Here is a 23,732-nt window from a genome sequence, read left to right on the forward strand (position 1 = left end):
TTTCCTAGAGGGGCTGCCTTCAGGTTTGGAAACAAGGACAAGCTTTCACCAGAGCTCCTTCGACTGTGACCCAGGGAGATAGCACCACCTTCACAGGATGGAGCCACCCTTGTGAACTCTTGGGTATCAGAGCGGGAAAGGGAGCAATCAGATGGACAGAGTGCCCAGATAAGCAAGAAAATAGCACGCTTGAAGCAAAACTCTTTGCAAAGAACAAAAGAGCACCAGGAAGGGACTTATCCAGGACTGAGAGGAACAAGAGGTCAGGGAAGCATGGAAAGGGAAGGACATGATGGGGAAGAAAGAAGCTGAAATCAGAAGCACTTTAAGAGTGGGTGAAATAAAATATAAATTAGTTATTCTCTCACAGTACACTACCAAAATACATTAATAGTTTTTTAATTATTGCCAGTACAGGTAATCTGATACCTGCTTTATCTGCCAAGTGCCATGTTTGAACCCTGTTTCAATAAGCAGTGGGAAACACCCTGCTTCCTTTCGTCAGCCTACTACACACAGCCACATTGTTCTCCAGAAGTGATTTACTATACTGCAATTAGTAAGGAAATCCATCTCCTCTGTTTCCTTAAGGAAACCCAGATTAGGAAGGCCAGGGCTGCAATCTTGTTCTTAGCTGCCCAGTCCTGTCTGTCCAGACGGAGTGTCGCAGAGCACCGAGCTCCTGTTGTTCTCGTGTCCTTTGAGCCACCCCTATGTATCCTGTGGCACAACGACGCTGGGTCCCCGCGGGAGATACAGATCTTTTTGGCACATGGAAGCTGCAGATTGCCTCTTTTCTTTCAATACAAGGATGTGAGCAGCTGGGGGGCTGACCAAGAAACTCACTGCCCACGTTTTCCTACTAAAGGCAGGGCAGACAGCCTGCCTCAGACTCCGTCAGGCCAGAATTTTTGAAGATGACAAGGGGAGAGCTGCCGGATGTCAGAAGGCACGCTCGCCACCCCAGCACTAGCGCTGATGAGCTTTCGAATGTGCTGGCAACACTTCGAAGTGAGTTTCTTCTGGCACACAAAATGATTAGTGCATCATTAGGTGGCTGACTATACAGAAACAGACCTGCAGAAGGCTCTGGTGGTCTCCAGCTGCATGTCAGATTAGGGCCACGGAAATAGAAACACCGGATTCATCAGAGTGAAAAAGAGCACAAGGTCCCGGATTGGAGGCAGCAGGTGGTACCTACAGGACGTGAATGTTGCTCACTGCGCATGGTCTCAGGGAAACACATTTAAGTACTTCCAAAAGCTCTTTAAACCTTTCTGGGTGATGGTGATAAATATTGGTCAACAACACACAATTTCTTGTCCAGTGCTGATTCTAACTTCAGTCCATCTTAGAGAAAAAAAAAAATTTAAAAAAAATCCAGACAATCCCCTCCAGTACATCCTCTCAGCTTCTAAAATTATCCTGCACTTCCTTCCTTGACATTTTGTTATGCAGCAGACTTTGAGAGCAGCTGCCACCATGCCTTCCACGCAAACAGCGTTTCAGTTAGCAGGGCAGCAGCCAGGGTGACATAGGAGTGAAGCAGGCAGGTACATGGGATGACACGACAGGTGAAAAGTCACCCCAAAGCATCTAGAAAGTCTACTTGTCAGACTGGTGAAGGATGAGGAAAGGATACAGGAAAAACCCCAAGTGTGCATTCACCACTTCTTCAGAAGCAGCTGGAGCAGCTGCCCTGACCTCGGGCTGGGTGCTCAGTGTGGCAAGGCAATGAGAAAACACCTGAGGCAAAAAGAAAAAGTAACCCTCATACTGCCATCAGAGGAGATTTATTCTTTTTGGCAAACTCAGTCTTTCCTGGAAACCCAGCTCTGCCTGCTGGGGTTTTGGAGATGCTCTCTTTCCATCACCACAGCCGTGCATGGAAGTTATCTCCAGCAGACACTTCATCTTCCCTGCCCCATGGTCAGCACAATTCAAAACTAAAAATAATGGCATCTTTAGCATGCTAGGGACAAAGGCACACAAAGAGAGGACACAGCTGCAGGAACTAAACAATTTACTGTGACTCGAAAACTAAAGCAAACATCTTGACAGGTTCTGAGCAGCAGGCTTTCAGCCAAAAAAGCAACCTTTCACAAGTTTCACAGCAACTTTGAGGTGAGGAAAACTGCTGGTCTGGGTTTGTTTACCTTTCGTGAAGCTATGGGTGGCCAATCTACTCTCTCCAAGGTCAGCCAGCCCTGCCTGAACCGCCTCAGCCCTGGAACCGCTCCTTGGTTCCTGCCCTGCTCTGCCAGCACAACTCACCTCACCGCTGATGGGCCAAGCTACGCCCGGAGCTCCTGGGCCACGGCACGCAGCCCTTCGGCTCTTCGCTGTGGAAGAAGTTGCTCTTCTGCCTGGGAAAACCACAGCTTGCCCCGCACCGCACTCAGGGCAGCAGTGCTGCTGGATCACTACCTTACCTTTGTGCTTGGAGAGGTGACCTGGCTGATCTCGGAGCACTAAATTCCCAGGAGAAGAAACTACTAACTCCCATCACTCAGGGTGAGGTACGTCAGCAATGAGACTTGCGCGCCTGGCCAGCACCTAGTAGGAAGTTCTTCAGAAAGCATTAGTAGCAACCATTTCCTTCCCTGAAAAATCAAGAGATTGCAACCTCACAAACCTCTAGAAATCACCGTCTATTCTATTCTATTCACTGGTAGAGCTCAGACAACCAACTAACTGCTGCTTTTCACTTTTTCAAGAGGTATTGCGAGACCCAGGACATAATCCCATGACACTCAGCTCCCGCAGGGAGATGGCAGTGTTCCCGTGTCCTTTTAACTAGATCCAAGTTTCTCACTATCACGTCTTTTAAAAAGAAAAGGGCAAGCTGATGGGCTTATAAACAAAAATTACTGTGGTTTCACAATTCACCTCAAAAGGTTGTATGTCTTAAAGGTCACCGCTGCCTTTCCCTGAGGAATTATTCATGTACTTAGAGCTCACGCGTGATGCTTCTCTCATTGATTTATAAAGGCTCACAAGCAGTGTGCTACAAATGAAAGGAATCACATGGCCTTATGTTAAAATTTGCTTTATTTGGCTTCTTTTCAGCAAAGGCAAATACAGAAAACAGGACAGTCAATACATTAGTACAGCACGTAACTTCAGATAAAGAATAATTAAGCAATGAACGTGACACACACAAGCTACCTCTAAAAACATAAAATACAGGTTTTTGACCGACTGAACTTATTTTCAAATCTGAAGTAAACTTCGGGTTAAAAATACTTCTGTAAATTTAATCTCAAAAGTTGTTTTGCTCAATATTTAAAAAAAAAAAAGAGACAAAAAACCAAAGCCACCCCAAAACCAAGGCACCTTAAAACCTCCCTGAAGTCCCACTGCCTGTACAGAAAGGAAGCAAAGTGTAAGTATTAAAAAACCCAACTTGCAATGAAGCATTTCTAGTATCACAAACAAGCAAGGTGGGGGGAAATGGAGCAGCTGGTGTTTTGGCTGGATCAGAATTTTATTTTCTTTAATCAGAAAAAGTGAAATATATAAATAAATAATTCATACTGCACCTACAAGAGGAACAGCGAATGTCACCTTTCACATCCTCAGTAATACATGCAGACATATATACACACACCTCCCCCTCCTTTTTGCCAGACTCCAGGGAGGCTGCCGCTCCCGTTACAACAAAATACTGGTTCTGAACAGTAAGTCATTAGTCTTGCACCTGCTAAATCTTCTCTGTTGATTTTTCAGATTGACAGTTTGTACTCTCGGTAAACATAAGACATAAAATGCACAGTCAAAAATGCTGCACTCAGTAAGACAGAATATTTCAGATGCAAAAGCAAATGCTAACCAAACCCAAAAGACAAAAGGATACTGGTAGTGATCCCAATACAATGACAAATACTCAGACAGAAGGGAGACTGAGAAACACCTTAAATATTAGCACTTGTCAGCAGAACAAAAATCACCAGAGGACCACCTGCAGTCCTGCCATCCGTCTATTGTCAGTGAAACGGGCCACAAAGTCAGTACGCCCAGAGGTAGGCTTGTTTTTAGCAGCCTTAACCCGTGAAGCCAGCACAGGGCCCTGTCGAGACACTGGGAGGCCGTTGGGGTTTAACCCCAGCCGGCAATCAGGCCCCATACAGCTGCTTGCTCACTCCCCCCACGTGGGATGGGGGACAGAATAATAAAGTAGCCTCATGCTAGCTTCTATGAAGCAGATTAACTCTATCCCGGCCACAACAAGGCAATGCCCGGAGCGCTCTGCTCTCACCGGGAGCCCGCTGCCGCACAGCAAGCAGGGGGTCAGCAGCTGGAGCACTCAGCCTGGGAACAGCCAGCTCAGCGGGCTTGGGCAGGCAGCGAGGAGCAACTGGGAGCAGTGGGGGGGGAGAGGAGCTCCAGCCCTACTTGGGGCAGGAGCAGAGTTAGGTCCCAACTCGTAATAGGGCAGTGTCCTTACCTGCTACCAAAACCATGGCAAAGCAATAAATCCAGCCTCTGTAAGACTCCCACTGACACCGTTACAGCCACATAGTGACACACGATAGTTAGCTCAGCGTGTAACAACAAGGTCCAAGTACAGAATAATGGCTTTTGGCCAGCAGAGCGATTTGTCTGTGTTTAAAGGCACAACAAAAAAAGGATAAAGACGGGGAGACTATTCTGAACAGGGCATAAGATGACCATGAGAATTACTGACAAACCTCGTCTGTGCATTTTGACAGCTAAGCAAGGAGTAGGCTGAGGTATTAGGAGTTGCTTCAGAAAAAAAGAGAGAATGTCAGCGTAACAGGAAGGAAAGATGGGGATGTCAATACTTCCATTACTGGGCTGTGTTTCCATCTCCTCCACACTTAAACATTTAAAAAACCACACACACTTGGGTTAGAAAGAAAACCCAAATAAAATAAATTACTTGCAACTCTTCTTTCCCAGCTGTGGCTGCTGCTGCCTTCCATCTGTCACCTGCTTGGCGCCCTGTTGTTCTTCCCCACTAATTTTGGCACATTTGGTGTGGTCTGAGCCCTGTGGTTTTGAGTCCACCTGGTCTCTCCAAAGAGAGTTAAGCAAGACTTGCTGGCACATTCACACATTCACTGAGGAAAAGGAGTTGGATAAGCTGGATAAAGAAGGAAAAGCAGATGACAGGAAGAGAACGGATGAATGCACAGTTGCTGCAAGTGAAATTGCAGACGGATCTTGGAAAAAATTAAACCCCTCTCTTCTGCAAGAACAATTAGGCACTGGAAGAGGATCCCCAGAGAGCCTGCAGATCCTCCATCCACAGATATTTTTTGAAAACTCAACCGGAAGAAGGCAAACACCTTTTGCACGCTAGCAGTACCCAAGAGTGGTACGAGCAAAGCAGATTTTGTCTGGCAGCAGAGGAGCGGACTAAGTGATCCCTCTGGTCCAACGTTTTACGATTAATCATTTAGACCGGAAAACAAACGTTAACGCTTATCTTTTCAGCGATCAGCTCAGCATCTAGATAGGGTAGTGTATGTGATGTTTTTCCTTTTTATTGCTGTTTCTTCCCAGCCAAGGCACTGCTTGTAATCTTGACTTCAGGCTGCTGGGCTGTAATGATCTCATAAGTGAATGGAAATCCTCTAGGATCCTAGAAAACAAAACGAAACAGGAAAAAGCATGAATTGTGGCCATTGTGCTGCCACCACAGGTCTTGCTGAGCTGTGTGGTTGCTGTCGGGGTTGGGGAGGGCAGGTGAGAAACGCACAGTGGGGAAAGTGGGAAGGAACAGTCACAAAACTGCCATTTGATGAACAACCATAGGACCCTCCCTGTTATACAATTAGTACATCTTCCTAAACCACACCAAAACAGGCTTCAGCCTGTGCTCCCCCTTGCTTCCTTTGCTCACTACAGATGATACCTTACCCTAAATTTCAGAAGCTACCTTATTTTTTAACAGCATAGATGCACGCTTGCCACGCAAAGTGTCGTTACATAGAAGGATCCATTCCTAAACCCAGAATACCCGAGCCCAGCACACTTGCCCCAAGCACCACAGGAGACGCCTGCAGAGCCACAGGCAGCACCGCTCCCAGCTGTCAGCGATCGCTCCATCCAGCTCATCCCACACTGACAACAACTCCCCCAAACCCCTCAAAAGGGATCAGCTCCCTTTGTATTTTGTTATGCTTTGAGGAGGAACAGTCTTAAAACTGGTGGGATTTTTTTTTTCCCTTCGCCCCTTTTCTTCTTAAGCAACAGAAATTCCTTTGGAAGCTGTTGTGGTTTAACCCCGTCCAGCAACCGAGCACCATACAGCCACTTGCTCACTCCTCCCGCACTGGGATAGGGGAGGGAATCAGAAGAGTACTCCATCCCAGCTGAAAGCAGGACAGTATCCACCCCTTATTCCATACCAGTTACATCATGCCACACTTTCCAACACAACCTCATTAACCACCACCACCCTTCCCATCCTTTGATACAATGCACAGATATCACTCCCCTAGTTTACGGACCACTCCTGTAAAAATGTCTATAAAAATGTCCACAATATGTCCTTGACTTCATTTAGTTCATGACTTTGGGGTCCACCTGTTGTGGTGGTCACTCAGGACAGAACAAGTTGTATGTTTTATGGGGTTATTGGGCACCAAAACCAGCTCAGGTCAGGTCACTGCTGCACTTGCACTTCTTGTAAGGCTTGTCCTCCAATGGTTCAGGTGGTCCTGCTATAGTAATTCCTGTAACATTAAGCTCAAACCATGGGTTACAACAATTTAAAGGTATTCCATTACAATCTCCACCCCTGGTCCCTTTGGACCAGGTTATAGGGATTAATATTGCAAGGAACTCCCTCCCTTGCCCCTGCTCTGGGTTGGACTAATCCACAGACTGCAGGCCCTTAGGGTTGTGCCTGCTCCAAGCTGAACCTCAGCCTCTCCAGGGGTATGCCTGCTGTGGCACAGACTCACCCACAGACACAGTCACTGTGAGGTTCACCTGCTCTCCAGCGTGGCCTTATCCATGGGCCATGACCATAGACTTGCGCCAGTGTGGCCTCACCCCTGGCTGCAGTCCCTCCAGGGGTGTATCTGCTCTGTCATGAGCTTATCCACGACCACAAGCTCTGAGGTGCTCCAGCATGACATCACGCATGGCCACAGAAGTTTCAAGGTGCACCTTTTCCAGTGTGGACTTGTCCTTGGGCCACAGTCCCTTCAGAGGCATACCTGCTGTGGCACAGATACAACCACAGACTCTTCAGGATTAATTCAGCCATGCTCCGGCATGGACTTATTGACAGCCACAGATGCTTCGGGGTGTCCTGCTCCTACACGGACTCATCCACAGGTCACAGCCCCTTTGACTCAAGTTCACACTGGAGTTCCAGCCTGTCCAGTAGAGCAGCACAGAAACAGCAGCCATGCCCTGGCCATCTGCCAGCCCAGACATAGCATCAATGCTGTTATCAGAATGTTCCCAGGCACAGCACAGTAAGATGATCAGCAGTACAGCAAGCAGGGAAAGCAAAGAAAAGGCAGCCAGCCACTAATGAGCTCTAGACTCTAATGTACAGTAAGGCAAGCAAACAGCAGCAAGCACAGAAACCTGCTGATTAACAGCTAAACAGAGATAACTGCTATAAATCTGACCTAGCATAGTCCAAACAAATCTGTTGCTATCTCAAACCCTTTGAGCTCCACACTGGGTGCCAAAAAGGACAGTCACGGTTTAACCCCGTCTGGCAACCAAGCCCCATGCGTACATTCTCTCGCTCCCCTGGGGTGGGATGAGGGAGAGGACTGGATGAGTAAATGTGAGAAAACTCCTGGGCTGAGACAAAGGCAGTTTAATAGGTAAACCAAAAGCCGTCCATGTGAGCAAAGCAAACCAAGGGATTCATTCGCTGCTCCCCAAGGGCAGGCAGGGGCTCAGCCATCCCCGGGACAGCTGGGCTCCAGCACACGTTGCAGTTACTTGGGAAGACAAACACCGGAACACTGAACGTGTCCCCCTGTCCTCTTCTTCCCCCAGCTCATATATACTCAGCATGACATCATGTGCTATGGAACATCCCTCTGGCTAGTTCAGGTCAGGCGTCCTGGCTGTGTCCCCTCCTGACTTCTTTTGCTCCCATCCGCCCCTGTCCCCCAGGCCTTCTGCTGGCAGGGCCTGAGAAGCTGAAAAATCTTTGACTTCGCACAAACATTACCTAGCAACAGCCAAAACCATCAGTGTGTTATCAGCATTGGTCTCGCACCAAATCCAAAACACAGCACTGCACCAGCTACTAAGACGACAATGAACACTATCCCAGCTGAAACCAGGATAGAAGCATATTTATGAGAAAGCCTGAAAGCAACAGTTATGAAAATGCCGTGCTACACACCATGCAACAGCGTTTTCTGCTTGGGTGAGCATAAACTACCCAGCTTGCCAACACCCCATTCAAAGCCATTTACTGTCAGCAGAAGGGCAGGAGCTGACTTACAAACCATTTCACCTTGGGAGGAAGCCAAGGGACCCTGCTCGTCAGTAGCTTCCAAAAGACATCACCAGTGTAGAGGGGAGAACATAACTGAAAAAAGTCTAACCTCAGGTAGCTTATTGTACACGACACACCTATTTTCATGTGAATTTTGGTTTGTGATCACTGAAGGAAATCCTGCCGTTATTACAGTACAACCACAAAACCAAACATTTATTTTTAAGTAAACTAATGAAGACGGAGAAGGAGAGAATAACACTGCAAGATTTAAATTAAAGCTTCTGGCCTAGCAATTTCAGTCACCAAGACTTAAAAATCAACCCAGCTTACAGTACTCTATAAAAGGCAACAGCTAGATTTTTTTCTCCCCCTTCCCAAACACTGTCTTTCCACCCTAAAAGTATTCTAAATCACTCTACAGCGCTGGTTAAGCTGTCTAGAAACAACTGCCAAAGAGACATCCCTAGCCTTTGCCCTGCCAGCATTCGGAGCCCTCCCTGGGGGCACACGGTGGCATGCCTTCAGCCTGCTCACTGGTTATCCTGCCCTGCACTTTCCTATTGCTTCAAACAGCAGCCAGTCCTCCTCAGAAACCTGGAGGAGATCTACACACACATCAGGATGAAGTCTGCACACCCTGCCATACCATGTACGGTAGAACTTTGGGAAGATCTGCTTACAAGCCATTCCTGCCTTCAGGTAAATGCTGCAGCAACAAGCGTGTTGGCTGCACCATCAGCCAGCCCTTCATGGCTGCAGCCACCTGAGCTACCGCTACGCAGCGCAGCCCATAACCTGCCCCTCTGCCTCAACACAAGCATGGCTTGAGATTCACTTGCCTGCATCTCCTGAAAATTTGTGAAGGTACTTTGAAAGTAACTGGACAATTGTTAATGTCCCTTTTTGAATGTAGAAATTGGCAGTGGAGTGCAAAGCCTTACTGTGTATTTAAAAAGTAGAAAAAAAAAAAAAAGAATGCATTTCTAAACAAGAGACACAGAATACGGCATGAAAAAATTTCAGAATTTAGTATTAATCTATTTGCATATAATAAGAATGATTTATGGAAAGGGAAAAAAAAAAGCAAAGGAAGAAAAAAGGCATTTTCCATTTCCTACTAATACAATACCAAATGAATCAGAGAAGTTATTACACTGTTCTTTTTTTTCATTAAACTAAGACCATCAACACCTGTTCAAACAATATTTCAGAGTTAAAGATCTGAATATAAGAGTACATTATTTTCTTTACAAAAACCTGCTACATACCTACTACTAAGCCAACCTTTTTTTCATTCTGGAAACCACATACAGTGCAGAACTCAGAATATGACCGTGAGATAAGGAACATACAAGACCTTAAATGGATTTATAAAATCTGAACAGCAAACCAGCTTTCCTGGTTGGTAATATACAAATAAGGTTACTTATTGAATACATAAATAGTTTGATATTTCAGAATGTCATTCTGATGTTTGAGACCCAATTTATGACACTACTTTTATGTGGCTTTGAAAAAAAACCAATAAAATATATGTCATCCTTACTTTTTGTGTAGAAGAGTAAGAAAAAGATTTCCATCTCCTCATCTAATAACTCTGCATACAACCAAGGTATTTTGCAAAGGGAAAACATTTCCAGATTTAGCACAGGAATAATTCTTACAAGGGAGTAAACAAGAAACTGAAACAGTGAGGCAACTGTTCATTTAACACAGAAGCGCTATGGGGTTTTCCCTTTTCAGCTCCCAGCCATTTTATTTTTCGGTTTTATACAAAGCCCTGTTGTTGAAATGAAAAAGAAAATGAAGGACTGAAAAATTTCTGCATGATGAACTAGAACTGCAGATATGACACATAGAAATTGTGTTCATCATCCAAAATAAAGGCCACCGCCTCTGCAAAGAAAGGGGTTAATAGTCTATACTTCGATAACTCCCCTTCAGATGGATAGGACAAGCTTTGAGATATTTCCTACACTGTTACCTTCATCCTATCGGCAGCAAACAGCATTTATTTCATCCTTCCAGACAAAAAACCCAGCCATGCCCCAGGAGACCTGAATTTACCCACGCACCTTCCCCTCCTTCTGTCTCTGCCATTCCTTCTCCCGGCTCTTCTCTGAAACGTAAAGCAGGACGAGGAGCGTGCTTTCCGCAGCAAAATATGCTGGGGGAAAACACGACGTCAAAAAGAACTAAGCACCAGCCATCCCTGTCCTTTGCAATGAAAACAGGCAGTACTAAATCATGGAAAGCTCGGAAAGAGTGCCCATAGTCTAAATATGGCACGGTCAGGAGGGTACTGCTAGGCATTATTTTGTAAACAGAAAGTTAACTGACTTATTAGGGAACTGGAGTTGTCTGGAAGCAATGTGTGATTACATCCAGAAAACATCCTCACTTGGGTTGCAAAATATTTATGCTTGCAGGAACTGGACGGGCAGCCTGACAGCAGAATTACCCCTCCACTGACATTTTTGTATGTTTTGAGTGGGGTTTTTTTTTGGTAGTGGGTTGGGTTTTTTTTTATTTATTTCTCCCCTCATTAGCTCTGATTAGGTCTGGTTACAATGTTTTTATGCTGTGGGTTTGGGGTTTTTTTTGTTTATTTTTTGGTGGTTGGGTTTTTTTTGTGTAGTGTTAAGGAGTAAAGGAGTGAGGCTGTTGGAAGCAAAACAACTTTTCCTTACAAAAATGTGCAGTTTTGCTATTCTGGGGAATTCAAAACAGAACAAATATAATCTACTCACAATAAAGCCACACTTGAAAGGAAACCAAAATGATTCTAAAATAAGCCTTCCCAGCTGCGACATGATGGCCATAGACCCGTTCCTCTGGGATCAGGGTGCATTATATCCATCTGCCTCATGAAAGAGGGAGTTATGTCCTTGAGTTTATCATCTGAATGGCTGGTATTCAGCTGTCACTTCAGGAAAAATTATTCTGAAAAGCCTCCTAAAACTGAGCTACTGCTATGTTTTTCTCAACTACTTAGTCTCTCAATATTAGAAAAAACAGCTGTACATCAAAGCAAATCCCCTTGAAGAAACATGCCAAGTTATACACATGAAGTAAGAATTGCCATAATTTTTAAGCCAAAGTTTAGAAACACAGCCTTCCCCAAACTGAATAAACACTAGAGGATACTGCTGTAATGGCTCTTTCGACAACTCCTGTCTTTACTATAAACAAAGTAATGGGATGTGTGTACAAGTACTTGCTCTTGCAAAGTTTCCCAAATAAGTACAGTTTTCTGCACAAACCTTCCATTTTCAGGACATTTTTGGCCACCAAAATTTGGGTTTCTGATACCTATTTATTATAGCGGATCAACCAAGTTGCTATTTGCAGCTTAACAAACCTGAAACTATATTATTTGTAGCAACTTCCAAACTTGAAAAAATAATAATCAGGGCATCTTTAATTCCTGTTCAGGGTATTAAGAGATCTCTAGCTGGTAACAAAGAGGTATTTTCAATCTGTTTTATAGCACCTTTGAAACACTGAGTTACGCTGAGATTTGGCATCTCTTTGAAATACAGTTAGTTGGCTGTATTCAGACACACATCTTGAAACAAATAATTTAATGCTGCTTAATCTAAGTTCTGTAAAATTTCCACTTGAAGGAAAACTCAAATGTATAAATTTCCAAACAGGAAAAATCCTTTGCTATGTTGGTGCTTTCTGCAGAAGGGATTTTTTTGATCTGAACTAGTGCCTTTTTCCACGTCTCTTCTTCAAGCTTTCTTCTTCCAAGTTCACCTAATCTGCTCAGTTTTCTTAGGTTGCATTGTATTTATTCAATAACAAACTCCAATAACTTTTTATCCTGTTGTTATAGCTTTTTAAATACAAATATACTATTTGAGCATTTCTAAAGCTTCCACATGGCAAAACATGCATAAGCTATCCAAAAGAGATCAATGTACCAGTGCTTTAAAAAATTAAAAAAAAGAAACAAAACCATGCTGGCCTTTATATCCATTTGTGAAACAGCCCTTCACCACAGACCACAACAAGCCTCCAGAAAACTGTTTATGTGGAATCTTATCCCCCTGCAGACTGCTAGGTCCTGAGAACTGACTGTAAAGCTTTTTAACTGGCCAGGCTGAAATACAAGTATCCTACAAGCCTTGAAATAAACAGCTGATGCTGTGGAAAGCATTCAGGCTGAGACATGTATGCAATAGGTAAGTCACAGGTATTTATTCAGACGAGGAGCCTTTATTGTGCCTCAATCCAGGCACCTGACTTGTTAACCAGACCGCTTTATGTTGGTGTGGTCTACAGGTAAGCTGTTAGTTGAGGCAGGTAGGAAACAGTAACTTTTTACTCGAACAGTAACACTGAGAAACCTCCAGCATGGGTTTGGCAATTCATTGCAGCCTACTCTTAAATCGAGCTATAAGCATGGCCAGGTTTGCATCTGCTTGGCAGAGAATGAAGCTTGAGTTTTCTAAAGCCTGTGCATCAGCTCTCGCCACAAAGGCAGCTCAGTTTGTTTACAAACAAGCACCTTTTTGCAAAATGTGAAGACCCTTCACCTGGGATGTTTTCAGCAAGAAACATATGTGTGCTCTGTAACTGGTAGACAAGGCAAATGCCTGAGGGATGGGACATCAACTCTGAACTCAGCTCTTCACCCGATTGCCAAGCATCTACCATAGAGAAGGAGGAAACAACAAAAATAAAAGCAAAGCAAAAACCAACCACATTCTCAACAGCAGAAGCAGAAGAGAAAAAACTTTGATGGAGAAGGGTCCCCAGCCACTCAAATAAACAGCTGTTATTTTACTTTAAAAACCAGGCATCTTGACAAGGCTGGAAAGGCTCTGCTTGTTATCTAATGCAGAATGAAAAGAAATATGAAAGATACAGGCCAAGACTGACAAAAATTAGACTACATTATTAAAAGAACAGAGACTGAATGACTAACAAGCTCCCTGCAGAAGTCACATCCTCACATCACAGACCCCACGATAAATGGAAAGGAACACAACCAACTCAAGTCCCTCAAATCCTGCTTTTATTGATAAACTCTGATACAACAAACCTACACCCACTGCTAAACCCTGCTCATCTAATTTACCCCCTCTGCCTCAACAAACAGGTATTTACATGAAGTCTCAACTCTGTGACATGCCAGCACGCACATGGGGCCAGGAATCCAGAGGTCTTCCCAGGGAGTGGGGTGTGAGACCCCACTCCTCTTGCTGACACAGGGAGGCTTCAAGCTCTGAGCCATTAGCTAAGGAAGAAAGCGCAGTGCTTTCAGTTTAAACATATTATGCTTTTCTGTGTCTTATACTTTTCTTACGAGGCAGAGGGGTGAGGGTCTGTTAGACATTTCCAAAATTATGTGCAGATTCTACTGTTGTGCATCCAGCGGTGTCTCCACAGCAAGAAATCATGTCTTGCATGACCCACGACATGGCACAAGGATGCATGAAATTGCTTGAGGGTTCCAAGCCTGATACCTAGCAGTGGCGAAGGGCACAGGAAACCTGCTGTGAAGCCAACTGTACTGCCTGCTGGGGACAGTCCCATTAGAAGCTATTGCTGGAACCACATGCGGGCATTGCCTGGGGAGCCACCAATATCCAAGGGCCAGAATCACACCAGGAGGTACGCTAACACCCTCAGCCTAGGCTAAACATGAACCACCTAGTCTTGTCAAGCAATGTTTCACTGACTGACCCCGCTCCCGCTTCAGGCACCAGTGCAGACACAGCATCCCAGCGTGGTTCTCCCCATCTGGCATGCAACAAAGGGGCTTCAAAACTCTGCAAGGCACCATCTGCACTTTTTAGAGCTCTCTTTGCCTGGTCACTCTCTGATCCATGCTACTGGGTGATCCCAGACCTCTGCCAGGTCACCTCTGCCTCAAGGTCTCTCCTTCAAGGTCTGCTTAGTACAAACTCATCTGTGTTTGGAATAGTTGTTCTAGAATAAAGATACATCTTCCTTTTGAGCATTTCACCATTTTCTTCTGAGTCTTAAAAAAAACCCAACTCCTTGCTCTTTGACTTCCAGGTTGGTCCAAAAATTCAACCAGAAATTTTCTCTTCTGAATTGGTTATAGGATCAATGGAAAGTTCACAAACATTTTACAATTAAAGAAGTTATATTTGAGGTTTTAAAAGCATTCATTTCTCCTTCTCAGTGAAGACCTCACAATGTGTAGTCTTGCATTACTTCCATCTAACTGAGGAAACCTCTAATAACTGTAAATAATTATTATAAAGTTTACTTCTCAAATATGAAAGCCTCATACCTGTTAATGGGATCTCAATAAAGTCTCATTCTTCTCTGCAAACCGACCAGACCTTACGGTACGGGCTTTATGAGAACGATTGGTTTCCATGCATCAGTGACTCACCACTTCAACCCCTCCTGCATATCCTCTTCCTCCAGCACAGCATGACCAAAATCAGAACTACGAGGACAATTAAAATCCCCACAGTAACTGTCAGCCATAGCAACCAGGATCCTTCTGTGAAAGGAAAAAAAAAAATACACCAAACTAAGCTAGTTTATAGGAAAAAGAGCAAAAAGAGCCAAGAGGATGTCCGATTAATAACAATGGCTCCTTGTTGAAATTGTGGAAGTCATTGCTGAGCTACATGAAAGCAGCAGTTGCTCAGAAGAGAGAATGAACATGTGTATCTTCAAAGACAAACCTACCTGCCCACAGAAAGTGTTTTGGGAAGAAAAGCTGTGCTCATGTTCATCCATGGCAAAGAAAACTGTCATTCCCACAACTGATACAGTAGATGGTATGTGTACATAAGCAGAACTTTACACAAGTCTTGACACTTTCTGAAGAGATTTTTGTTCGTTCAGAATTTGAAGGTTTTGTTTGTAAATTAGAAGTTATTCCTTCCACTGTTAAACACTTACCACTCTCCCAAAGACTAAGTTAACTTTCAGAAAACAAGACAACCAATTTTCTGATGCCTGCAAGTAGCTCTACCCAACATCTGAGCATAAATGTCTCTCCGTGGTTAGACATCAGTCACCTCATTTGACATTCATTAATCAAAATGATAACACGAAGGCTTTCAATACTCACTGATGTTCGCTAGAAAACTTTCTGAATTAAAATTTATTTGAATCAAGCCAAAACTATATCATGCTTTTAGTGAAGCTAGGTTGAACTACTAACTTGAATTTCTCTTTCTCTAAAATACAAAATTGTTAAAACACCAAGCTATTAGCTGATTTTTCCATTCTCCTAGCAAGGAATAACAACAGTCTTAGTTCCTTCCTTTCCGATATACATTTCCCTTTCAAAAGGTCAAAAAAAAAAAGAATTTTGTATTTGAGAAAGGACAAAAAGATTTATTAGGCTTTTTCAATTATTTTCACTCAGAATCAAGAACCAATTTGCTTTTGAACTTTTAGAGGCAAGATATTAGAAGTCAGATCTTACTCTTCACTACTATACCTGTAACAACCACTGCTTGAGCACGTAATTTGGAAATTAACCCACAATCCCAGTCTGCTTTTGCTGTTTTCCTAATTTCCAAGCCATCTTCCTTTTAAGGCTCTGGCTTTAGAGACAGGTGAATTTTAAATCACCTAAGCTAATGTTCCTGTATGAACTCAGAATAGTACTTAAGCTTTTAATGTTTCTATTTCTCATCTGTAGAATTGGGGTGAAAGTCTTTCCAGCAGAATAGAATGTTGGAAGAAGAAATAAATTAGCACTACAAGGTATTCAGATGATACACTGATGTATTTAATATTTCTGCATAAAACCAACGTATCTTCAACTGATCACCTTCCCATCTGCCTGGAAATACTCCTCCTCCCTGACCATTACTGCAATGCATGTGTGTCTTAGGGAAACAGTTAGAGAAACTAAAACACAATACACAGGTTAGCTGTACCAAAATATGTAGTAAGTTTAACTAAAACATTTGATTAATTGTTGCTCAGAGATAGTTTGTTATTAATTTCAAAAATTCCATTTCAGTGTTCATTCAGCGACCCACAGAGTTTTTACTTCATCTAGATCGGTATCAGGTGACAAATACTTCTATCTGCCTTTGGACTGTCAAAGAAACTATGAAGGCCTGTGTGAGAACTGAAGTTCAACTTGTTGCAAAACGCGTGGTGCCTCTAAAACCCACAGCTCCCTAGTGGACTAGTTTGGCTTTTTACTCCTCTTGCAGAGGGCCTCAATATGTTACTGCCTCAATGATGGCAACAAACCCAAAGTATGATCTTTCTTCTTACTTGGCACGTCTGTGTTTCACTCCCTCCTCTTCCCAGCAGACTGCTATCCAAACATGCTATTGCAAAACACAGAGGCAAAGAGAATGCTACCAAGTCACTTGTATCATTCACCTACCTCCTTGTATTTTCACAGGCAATTCCATTTTTTCCTTCGTGTTGCTTACTGTGCAGGTCAAGTTCTTTGCATCAATGCTCTGAGCGTCGTGGATTTCCAGTTTACTGGTGATGGACACAATCCCATTGGTGTGCCTGACTGTCTCCTGTGCAGGAGTAGAATTGAACAAGTTGTTCCAGGTGATGGTGGGCTCTGGGAGGCCAACAGCATTACAGATGGCTATCAAATGACCTTCGGAAATGTTGTAATGGACAGATGCATTGAGACCTTCCAACACACAAATAAGACAATCCATCACCACAATGAGCACCTGGTCATAAGCAGTAATAGCAGTTTAACCATTGTCAACCAGAGCAAAACTTACTGAATCCACACTGAGCCCCACGGCACAGGAACACAAGAACAGTTCATTGGGTCAGGTCCCCACCATGTTTCAATACTCCTTCCCTTAAGCTAGAGTCATATACCCCAAAGGTTTCACTCAACCTGAAATCCCAGGTTTTAAAATAATCTGCTAAAGCAAGACCATTTCTTGGTCCACGTTGTTCTCCTGTCTGCTAATTTCCTATCAATGGTGGAATTTGGCACTGCCGCTGATAGCACTGGGGTTGTACCTGGCACCAACAGGAAACTGCGACAAGCAATGCTGGTTTGCCCAAGTTCCAGCTGGGATTGCTTGGGGACTTACAAAGGTCCCACTCCTCGCTTTTTAGCTTCTGCTCACAGGAAAAACAAACCAGGACAAGCCAGAGCCAAAAGCACCACAACAGGCTTGAATATGAACCCACAGCACCCTGCTCACAGCAGTAATGCTCTGCATCTACACCACATTCCACTGAGGGATGCTCCTACCACTGCAGTTCCTGAGTCCTCAAGGAAATGCTGTGGGTGAGAAAACACCTGTTTATCCACTAGAGACGTATCCCTGCAGAGAACCTCACCAAAGACAGTCAGGCAGGTATGTCCCGAGAAGGAGCCGTCAGGAAAAATATTGAAGATACACACGTAACACCCTGAATCATCCATTCTAGCATCCCAAAAAGTGATGTTTGTCTCATTGAGTACCAGACTCGTGAAGTTCATTCGGTCCTGATAGGGTTGGAGAATCTTCAATCCTTTTATGGTACTGTATGTAGCTACGTTATCGCGGGATTTTTCAGAGACCTTTTGCCATGTCACTTGCAGAACATCTTGGGGTCCTGTCAAGGAACAGCCAAGAGTCACGTTGTCGCCCGCCTTCACATATCTGTGTTCAGCCTGAGGAACCACTGCAATGACATGAAGTAGTTAGTGAAACGGGCAGACATCATGGCATATTCAGAAGTCTAAAGCTGATTCTAAGGCCTGGATTACCACCGGGCACAATAACTCCATCAATTAAATACTGTTTCTCCAGTCCTCCCTCACCAAAGAGTCCTTCCGCATGCTCCTAGATACCAATGTTGATTTACATTGGTTGAGGCTCTGGCTTTCTTCTGTTTAAAAGAAAGAGACATACCCTATTTCTGTACCCATCCTTGCAGGCTGTCCACTTCAGTTTTACTAAATCAGCTCATGACTTCCCATTCTCAGCAAAGAGTCAGGTTTTGTTTCCTAAAAAACAGAGGAAGCCTGACTGCACAGGGGAAGCATACACTAAACCATTCTCAGAGAACTGAGCAGCAAAACGGGCTGAAGAGAATTTCTGGACTACATAGCTTCAGAGTTTGCAGTGCATTTGAGAGGGAGGGAAAGAAAAACAGAGGTTTTTTTCCCCCTGAGGAGAGGATCCACTATGGGAAGTTGTGAACACAGGTGAACAACAGTGCCATTGTAGACAGGGGATGCTGCAAGTCCCTCCCACCTCTAAATGCTGCTCCACGAGGTCTTGTGTCACATCTGCCAGCTCCATGTCTGTGCTTCAGCTATCTAATGTACGTCTAATGGCACCAGCAATCTGTATTTCACTTATTTTTGCCTCTTACTATGACTGCTGAAGTCTCAGGAACCTGTAACCAGTTCCCCAACCATTTTCAGGCAGATTTCAGGAAATGCAACTTACCATTTGCCTCTCCAAGTCCTGCAAAAGCCAGACACAAAACCAGAGCTTGGAAAGTCATTTTGGAAAGGAACATCCGTTTCATCTGAAGACAGATAAGAAGAGATGGGTGACTCAATGACAGAACATTTTCAGGCGATATCACATCTCCGGGGTACAAGCATCAACAGTAGCTTTGTCACATGGGAAAAACCTAATTTTGGGGGCTGGGGGTGAGTTTTGAGAGATCTCATTATACAACACAAGTGCTCCAGTCAGGGCTGAAAAAAGATTTCACGATGGAAGTTTCAAATGCATTAATCCACCAGAAGCACGAAGTACTGGTTGTCCAGGACTAGCTGTGGCACTAGGAGACAGGGTTAGCTTGTGAGAGCCAGGGATAAATTAAAAGCAACTTCTCTGAAGACTTCAGGACTCCCCACCTGTCCAAAATTGCACGTATTGGGGAACTTCTGGGGCATACCGCACCTGCCGCATACAAATATATTTCCAATGTGGGAAAGGGGCAAAAATAAGGTTGTGTTGCTGTTTTCCCTAGTGAACTGCTTTTGACCTGCTTTCCATTCTGTCAATCAGTTAACATTGCCACAATACAACTGAATTGTGGACCTGCCTGGAGCTGAAGCTGGTGTTGTATTTAAGTGGAAACATTATTTCGTGTAAACTATCTCTGTAACACATATGCCCTACACCCGAGTTTTTTTGCCAGTGTCTGCAAAACTAGCTGATGTGTCTCAAGAGTGTTTTCTGTCAAGAATATAAGCAAAGCCCAACTTCACAGGGATTTTCACAACACGGAAAAAATAGAAGAAAGACCCAACTGTAAAGCATTTTCTACAATACCATATAGTTTAAAAAAGGAGGGCTGATGAGTAAGTAAGTGAATCAGAGGGATAAAAAGATCTTTTTAAGAAACAAACTCCCGGCAGACTCATGCACACAATGCGCACACACACAACCAGTAGCCTGCCTTTAACTTTTAAACGCGCTGTACTAAAACAACTCCTGATACAACTCTACCATTACCGAGCATGCATACAGACCAAGTTCCTATGTGTAAAATCCTGAAACAAGACTTAATCGGGAGACAAGATTTCCTCTGCAACAAGCCCAACAAATAACGAATTTGCCAGACAACACAGTGCAGCCAGACACTTAAGCACAGCTCTAAGAAATGCAGGTAGACGTTCCTAAAAACATCTAAGAATCAAGGGGCAGCATCACAAGCGAGAGAGAAATTCTGAGGCGTAGAATTGTTTATAAACCAGTGAAAGATACACCACACCTGCAGGAAAACAGAGTTTTCGCTAGCAGCTTCTCTCTCTCCGCTTTAATACCCACTAAAGCCCTTACCAAGCCATCACTCGCACCCAGCGTGGCTACAAGACTTTGCACAATGAGGGAGCAGAGTATTAAATAAGCCTCTAAGTCACAAGCCCAATTTACGGTATTACGGGAGAAAATAGAGGAGAACGGGGGTGGAGAAAAAAGAAGAAAAAAACCCCAAACAAGCTAGCAGCAGCGTGTAATACTAGGGCAAGTAAGCGCAAACCCTTCATCGTGCCAGTCCCCAAACCTCACCTCAGAGGTCCCCGGGCCACCGACGGCACCCTGCGCGGGGCTCACCAGTCTTCTGCGACCCCCTGTGAAACTTCGCCAGCTTTAAAAACCTTTTTATACTTCTGGCGACCGGCTGCGAGGCCGACCCGGTGCCACTCGACGCCGCCGCAGCCCCAGGGCCCCGCCGCCGCGCGGGGCCGCCCCCCGCCGGCAGGAAAAGGCGGGAGGAGGGTGAGGGGCGGCCGCACCGTGCGAGGAGCCGCCGCTCCTCCGCGTCCTCCCGGGCGCCGGACAGAGCTCCCCGGGGGCGAGCCTGCCTCCGGGCAGGTCTCAGCGCTGGGAGGCAGCCGGCCCGGCCCCGCCTCGCCTCAGCCCTGCTGCGGTTACTGCTGCTCCCCGCCCTCCCCGCTTCCCCGCCCCGCGGCCCCTCCGAGCTGTAAGGCGGCCGGGAGCAGCGGGGAAGGCGGCCTGCGGGTGTTCGCAGCCGAGTCCCTGCAAGCCGGGAGGGAGGAAACAACGCGGCCCCGCCTGCCCTCAGCCCGCCGCGCTGCGGAACCGTGTAGCTTGTAAAAGGCCTTTCAGATCAAGTCCCGCCGTCACGGCAGCACTGCCGAGCGCGCCGTTAACCACGTCCCTCAGCGCCGCACACACGCGCTGTGGAAGCGCCTCCAGGGACGGCCTCGGGTCAAGCGGGTACGATCCGCTCAGCCCGTGGCGCCGGCTGCTCGTCCCGCAGTAACGCGGCGAGTGCGTTTCATGGCCTCCCAGCCCTTCCTCGCCCCCGGAATTGCCTGCAAAGGGTTTCCTCACACCCCCCCTCTTTCCCTCGGGCATGACCAAATTAAGAAATTCATCTTGGAAGAATGAAAAAAACCCCAAAATAAAACAAACAAAAAACCCCACCGCTTGCTTAAAGCAAGAATATTAAACCCTGAAAAACGGCGAGGTTTCCGTAAGGCTGAAACAACTCAGCGCAGAGTTGGCTCCTACAGCTCCCCAGGACAGAAACTTGATTTTTTGAAAAGGAACAGCACAAACCTGAGCTTCTTCCTCAGGAACCTCGGGTTGCACTCCGGCGTGACAGAGCACATTGCGTTTCTGTTCAAAGCGTGCCCTTCCCTGGTTTCAGTTCAAGGGTAGTGACAAGCACATCAAGAATGATTTTTTATTGAAAGACTTCTGTCTATCATAACACTAAAACTAGAAGCCAACAGCAGGAACGTAATGTAATTATAATTAATAATAACACATTTATAACAGCCAAAAGCTGAGAATTTCACTGTTCAGATACTGGATTTTAAATATTTACCATTCCAGAAAGTTGGGGTTGTGTTTTTCTTTTTTTTCAGACCAAATCAATTTCTCAAATTCATTTATTGTAATGCTTCACTGGAAGTTGCATAACAAATGGCCCAAGGTTTTCCTAAACCTGGTAACTTTTTTTCTTAATTAGTTAATTAAGAAAATTCTTAACTACCAACTGTAATAATTAACTGCAGGTCAGTAGCCTGGCAACAGTCAACAATAAGATTTTGACTACCAGACCAAGGCTCTGCCTCCTTTCTTGATCCTCAGCCCAGAGAAACAACCAACCTGTATTTTGCTGATGTTAGGCTGTAGGGAATTAGTGTAAAAAAACCCAACAAAACAACAGTGGAAGATCTTATGGAAGGAGAAGGACGTCTTACTATACAAAATCTCTAGGCAAGCTGATTTTCTGCAGAGTTTCATACTCACAGGCTGGAGGTTTTCAAGCAGTCTGGCCAGGGTCTTCTGGGTTCCTGCTCATTGGTGACGAGGAACTGGTTTGGGGATATGTCTCTTACATCACTGGGAGCGGTCTCTGCTGTCGCTGCTACCTTCCTGTTGGGCTGCGAGGAAAAGGGGCAGCATGAGTGACAGAGGGTAATCTCGCTGCCATCTTCCTATTGTTAGGCTACAAGATCTTCCACTGACAAATTGTCTCTGTTGCAGTTTTATCAGGCTTGTCCCAGGCTTAACAAGCACAACCCATTTCTCAATTTGATTAATTAGAAACAGCATCCTTTGCAGTCTGTGCAGGACATTCCATCTACTGTTTGCTGTTTCTTCAGCTTTCACACACAAACATGCATGGATATGTTCATATGTCTTTCCTGTCAACTGCCCTTGCAAGGCACTAGAAGGTCTCCTGATTCAAAGTACCGCTGCCCATGGGAAAAAATATCAGGCTTGGCACAGTTCCAAGCCCCTGCCAAAATTAATTGAGAAAGATGTCCACATAGTGGCTGAGAGCCCACATAAAAAAAGATTTCTGGTTTTATTTAAGACACAGATGTGTGGGAATATTTGGAGAACTGCTACTAAAGTGTCCTAAGGAACAGGCTGGTGTTTGCATCGTTCTTGAGTCACCCCAGGATCACCTGTGTGTTAACCATGCCTGCTCCACTGCTCTCAGTACTCAGTGCACAAAGCAGTGCCTTCTGACCCGTGAAAAGAGAAAGCCCCCACCAGATCGGGTCTAATCTGTTGCTGGAGGCTGGGTCAGGGCAGTGGCTCTTCCAGCTGACACAGCTGTCCTGGGAGACAGCTGTCCTGGCTTAATCTCGGCCAGCAACCAAGCCCCATGCATACACTCTTTCACTCCTCCAGGTGAGATGGGGGAGAGAATCAGAAGAGTAAATGTGAGAAAACTCCTGGGCTGAGACAAAGGCAGTTTAATAGGTAAACCAAAAGCCGTCCATGTGAGCAAAGCAAACCAAGGGATTCATTCGCTGCTCCCCAAGGGCAGGCAGGGGCTCAGCCATCCCCGGGACAGCTGGGCTCCAGCACACGTTGCAGTTACTTGGGAAGACAAACACCGGAACACTGAACGTGTCCCCCTGTCCTCTTCTTCCCCCAGCTCATATATACTCGGCATGACATCATGTGCTATGGAACATCCCTCTGGCTAGTTCAGGTCAGGCGTCCTGGCTGTGTCCCCTCCTGACTTCTTTTGCTCCCATCCGCCCCTGTCCCCCAGGCCTTCTGCTGGCAGGGCCTGAGAAGCTGAAAAATCTTTGACTTCGCACAAACATTACCTAGCAACAGCCAAAACCATCAGTGTGTTATCAGCATTGGTCTCGCACCAAATCCAAAACACAGCACTGCACCAGCTACTAAGAAGAAAATTAACTCTATCCCAGCTGAAAGCAGGACAGTATCCACCCCTTATTCCATGCCAGTTACATCATGCCACACTTTCCAACACAACCTCATTAACCACCACCACCCTTCCCGTCCTTTGATACAATACACAGATATCATTCCCCAAGGCCCAAGCTCCACCACAACCTTTTTTCAACATT

The 23,732-nt window shown here is 45.1% G+C and overlaps 1 protein-coding gene across 2 annotated transcripts; it reads right to left on the reverse strand.

Moving 5' to 3' along the window:
• Positions 1-3,033: 3,033 nt before the first annotated feature.
• On the reverse strand, positions 3,034-22,345 carry LOC130144683 (OX-2 membrane glycoprotein-like). Of its 2 annotated transcripts, none has more exons than XM_056328719.1 (6): positions 22,144-22,345; positions 18,850-18,931; positions 17,750-18,076; positions 16,809-17,075; positions 14,832-14,945; positions 3,034-5,608 (listed from the first exon to the last, which is right to left on the reverse strand). In XM_056328719.1, the coding sequence occupies exons 2-5, from the start codon at positions 18,929-18,931 to the stop codon at positions 14,836-14,838; spliced, it is 786 nt and encodes a 261-aa protein (XP_056184694.1). In that variant the 5' UTR covers positions 22,144-22,345; the 3' UTR covers positions 3,034-5,608; positions 14,832-14,835. The 2 variants fall into 2 exon arrangements, with proteins under 2 accessions (XP_056184694.1, XP_056184693.1); XM_056328718.1 differs by lacking the exon at positions 22,144-22,345 and adding an exon at positions 20,428-20,572.
• Between the last annotated feature and the right edge of the window lie 1,387 nt (positions 22,346-23,732).

Source organism: Falco biarmicus, chromosome 2, assembly GCF_023638135.1.
Source record: "Falco biarmicus isolate bFalBia1 chromosome 2, bFalBia1.pri, whole genome shotgun sequence".
Classification (NCBI taxonomy): domain Eukaryota; kingdom Metazoa; phylum Chordata; class Aves; order Falconiformes; family Falconidae; genus Falco; species Falco biarmicus.

Bases quoted from the DNA above. Each gene is read 5' to 3' on its own strand.
- LOC130144683 (XM_056328719.1), bottom strand. From the start codon at position 18,931: ATGAAACGGATGTTCCTTTCCAAAATGACTTTCCAAGCTCTGGTTTTG. The intron at 18,077-18,849 runs GTAAGTTGCATT...ATGTCATTGCAG, and splicing joins AGGACTTGGAGAGGCAAATG to TGGTTCCTCAGGCTGAACAC. The intron at 14,946-16,808 runs GTAGGTGAATGA...TTCCTTTCACAG, and splicing joins GCCTGTGAAAATACAAGGAG to AAGGATCCTGGTTGCTATGG.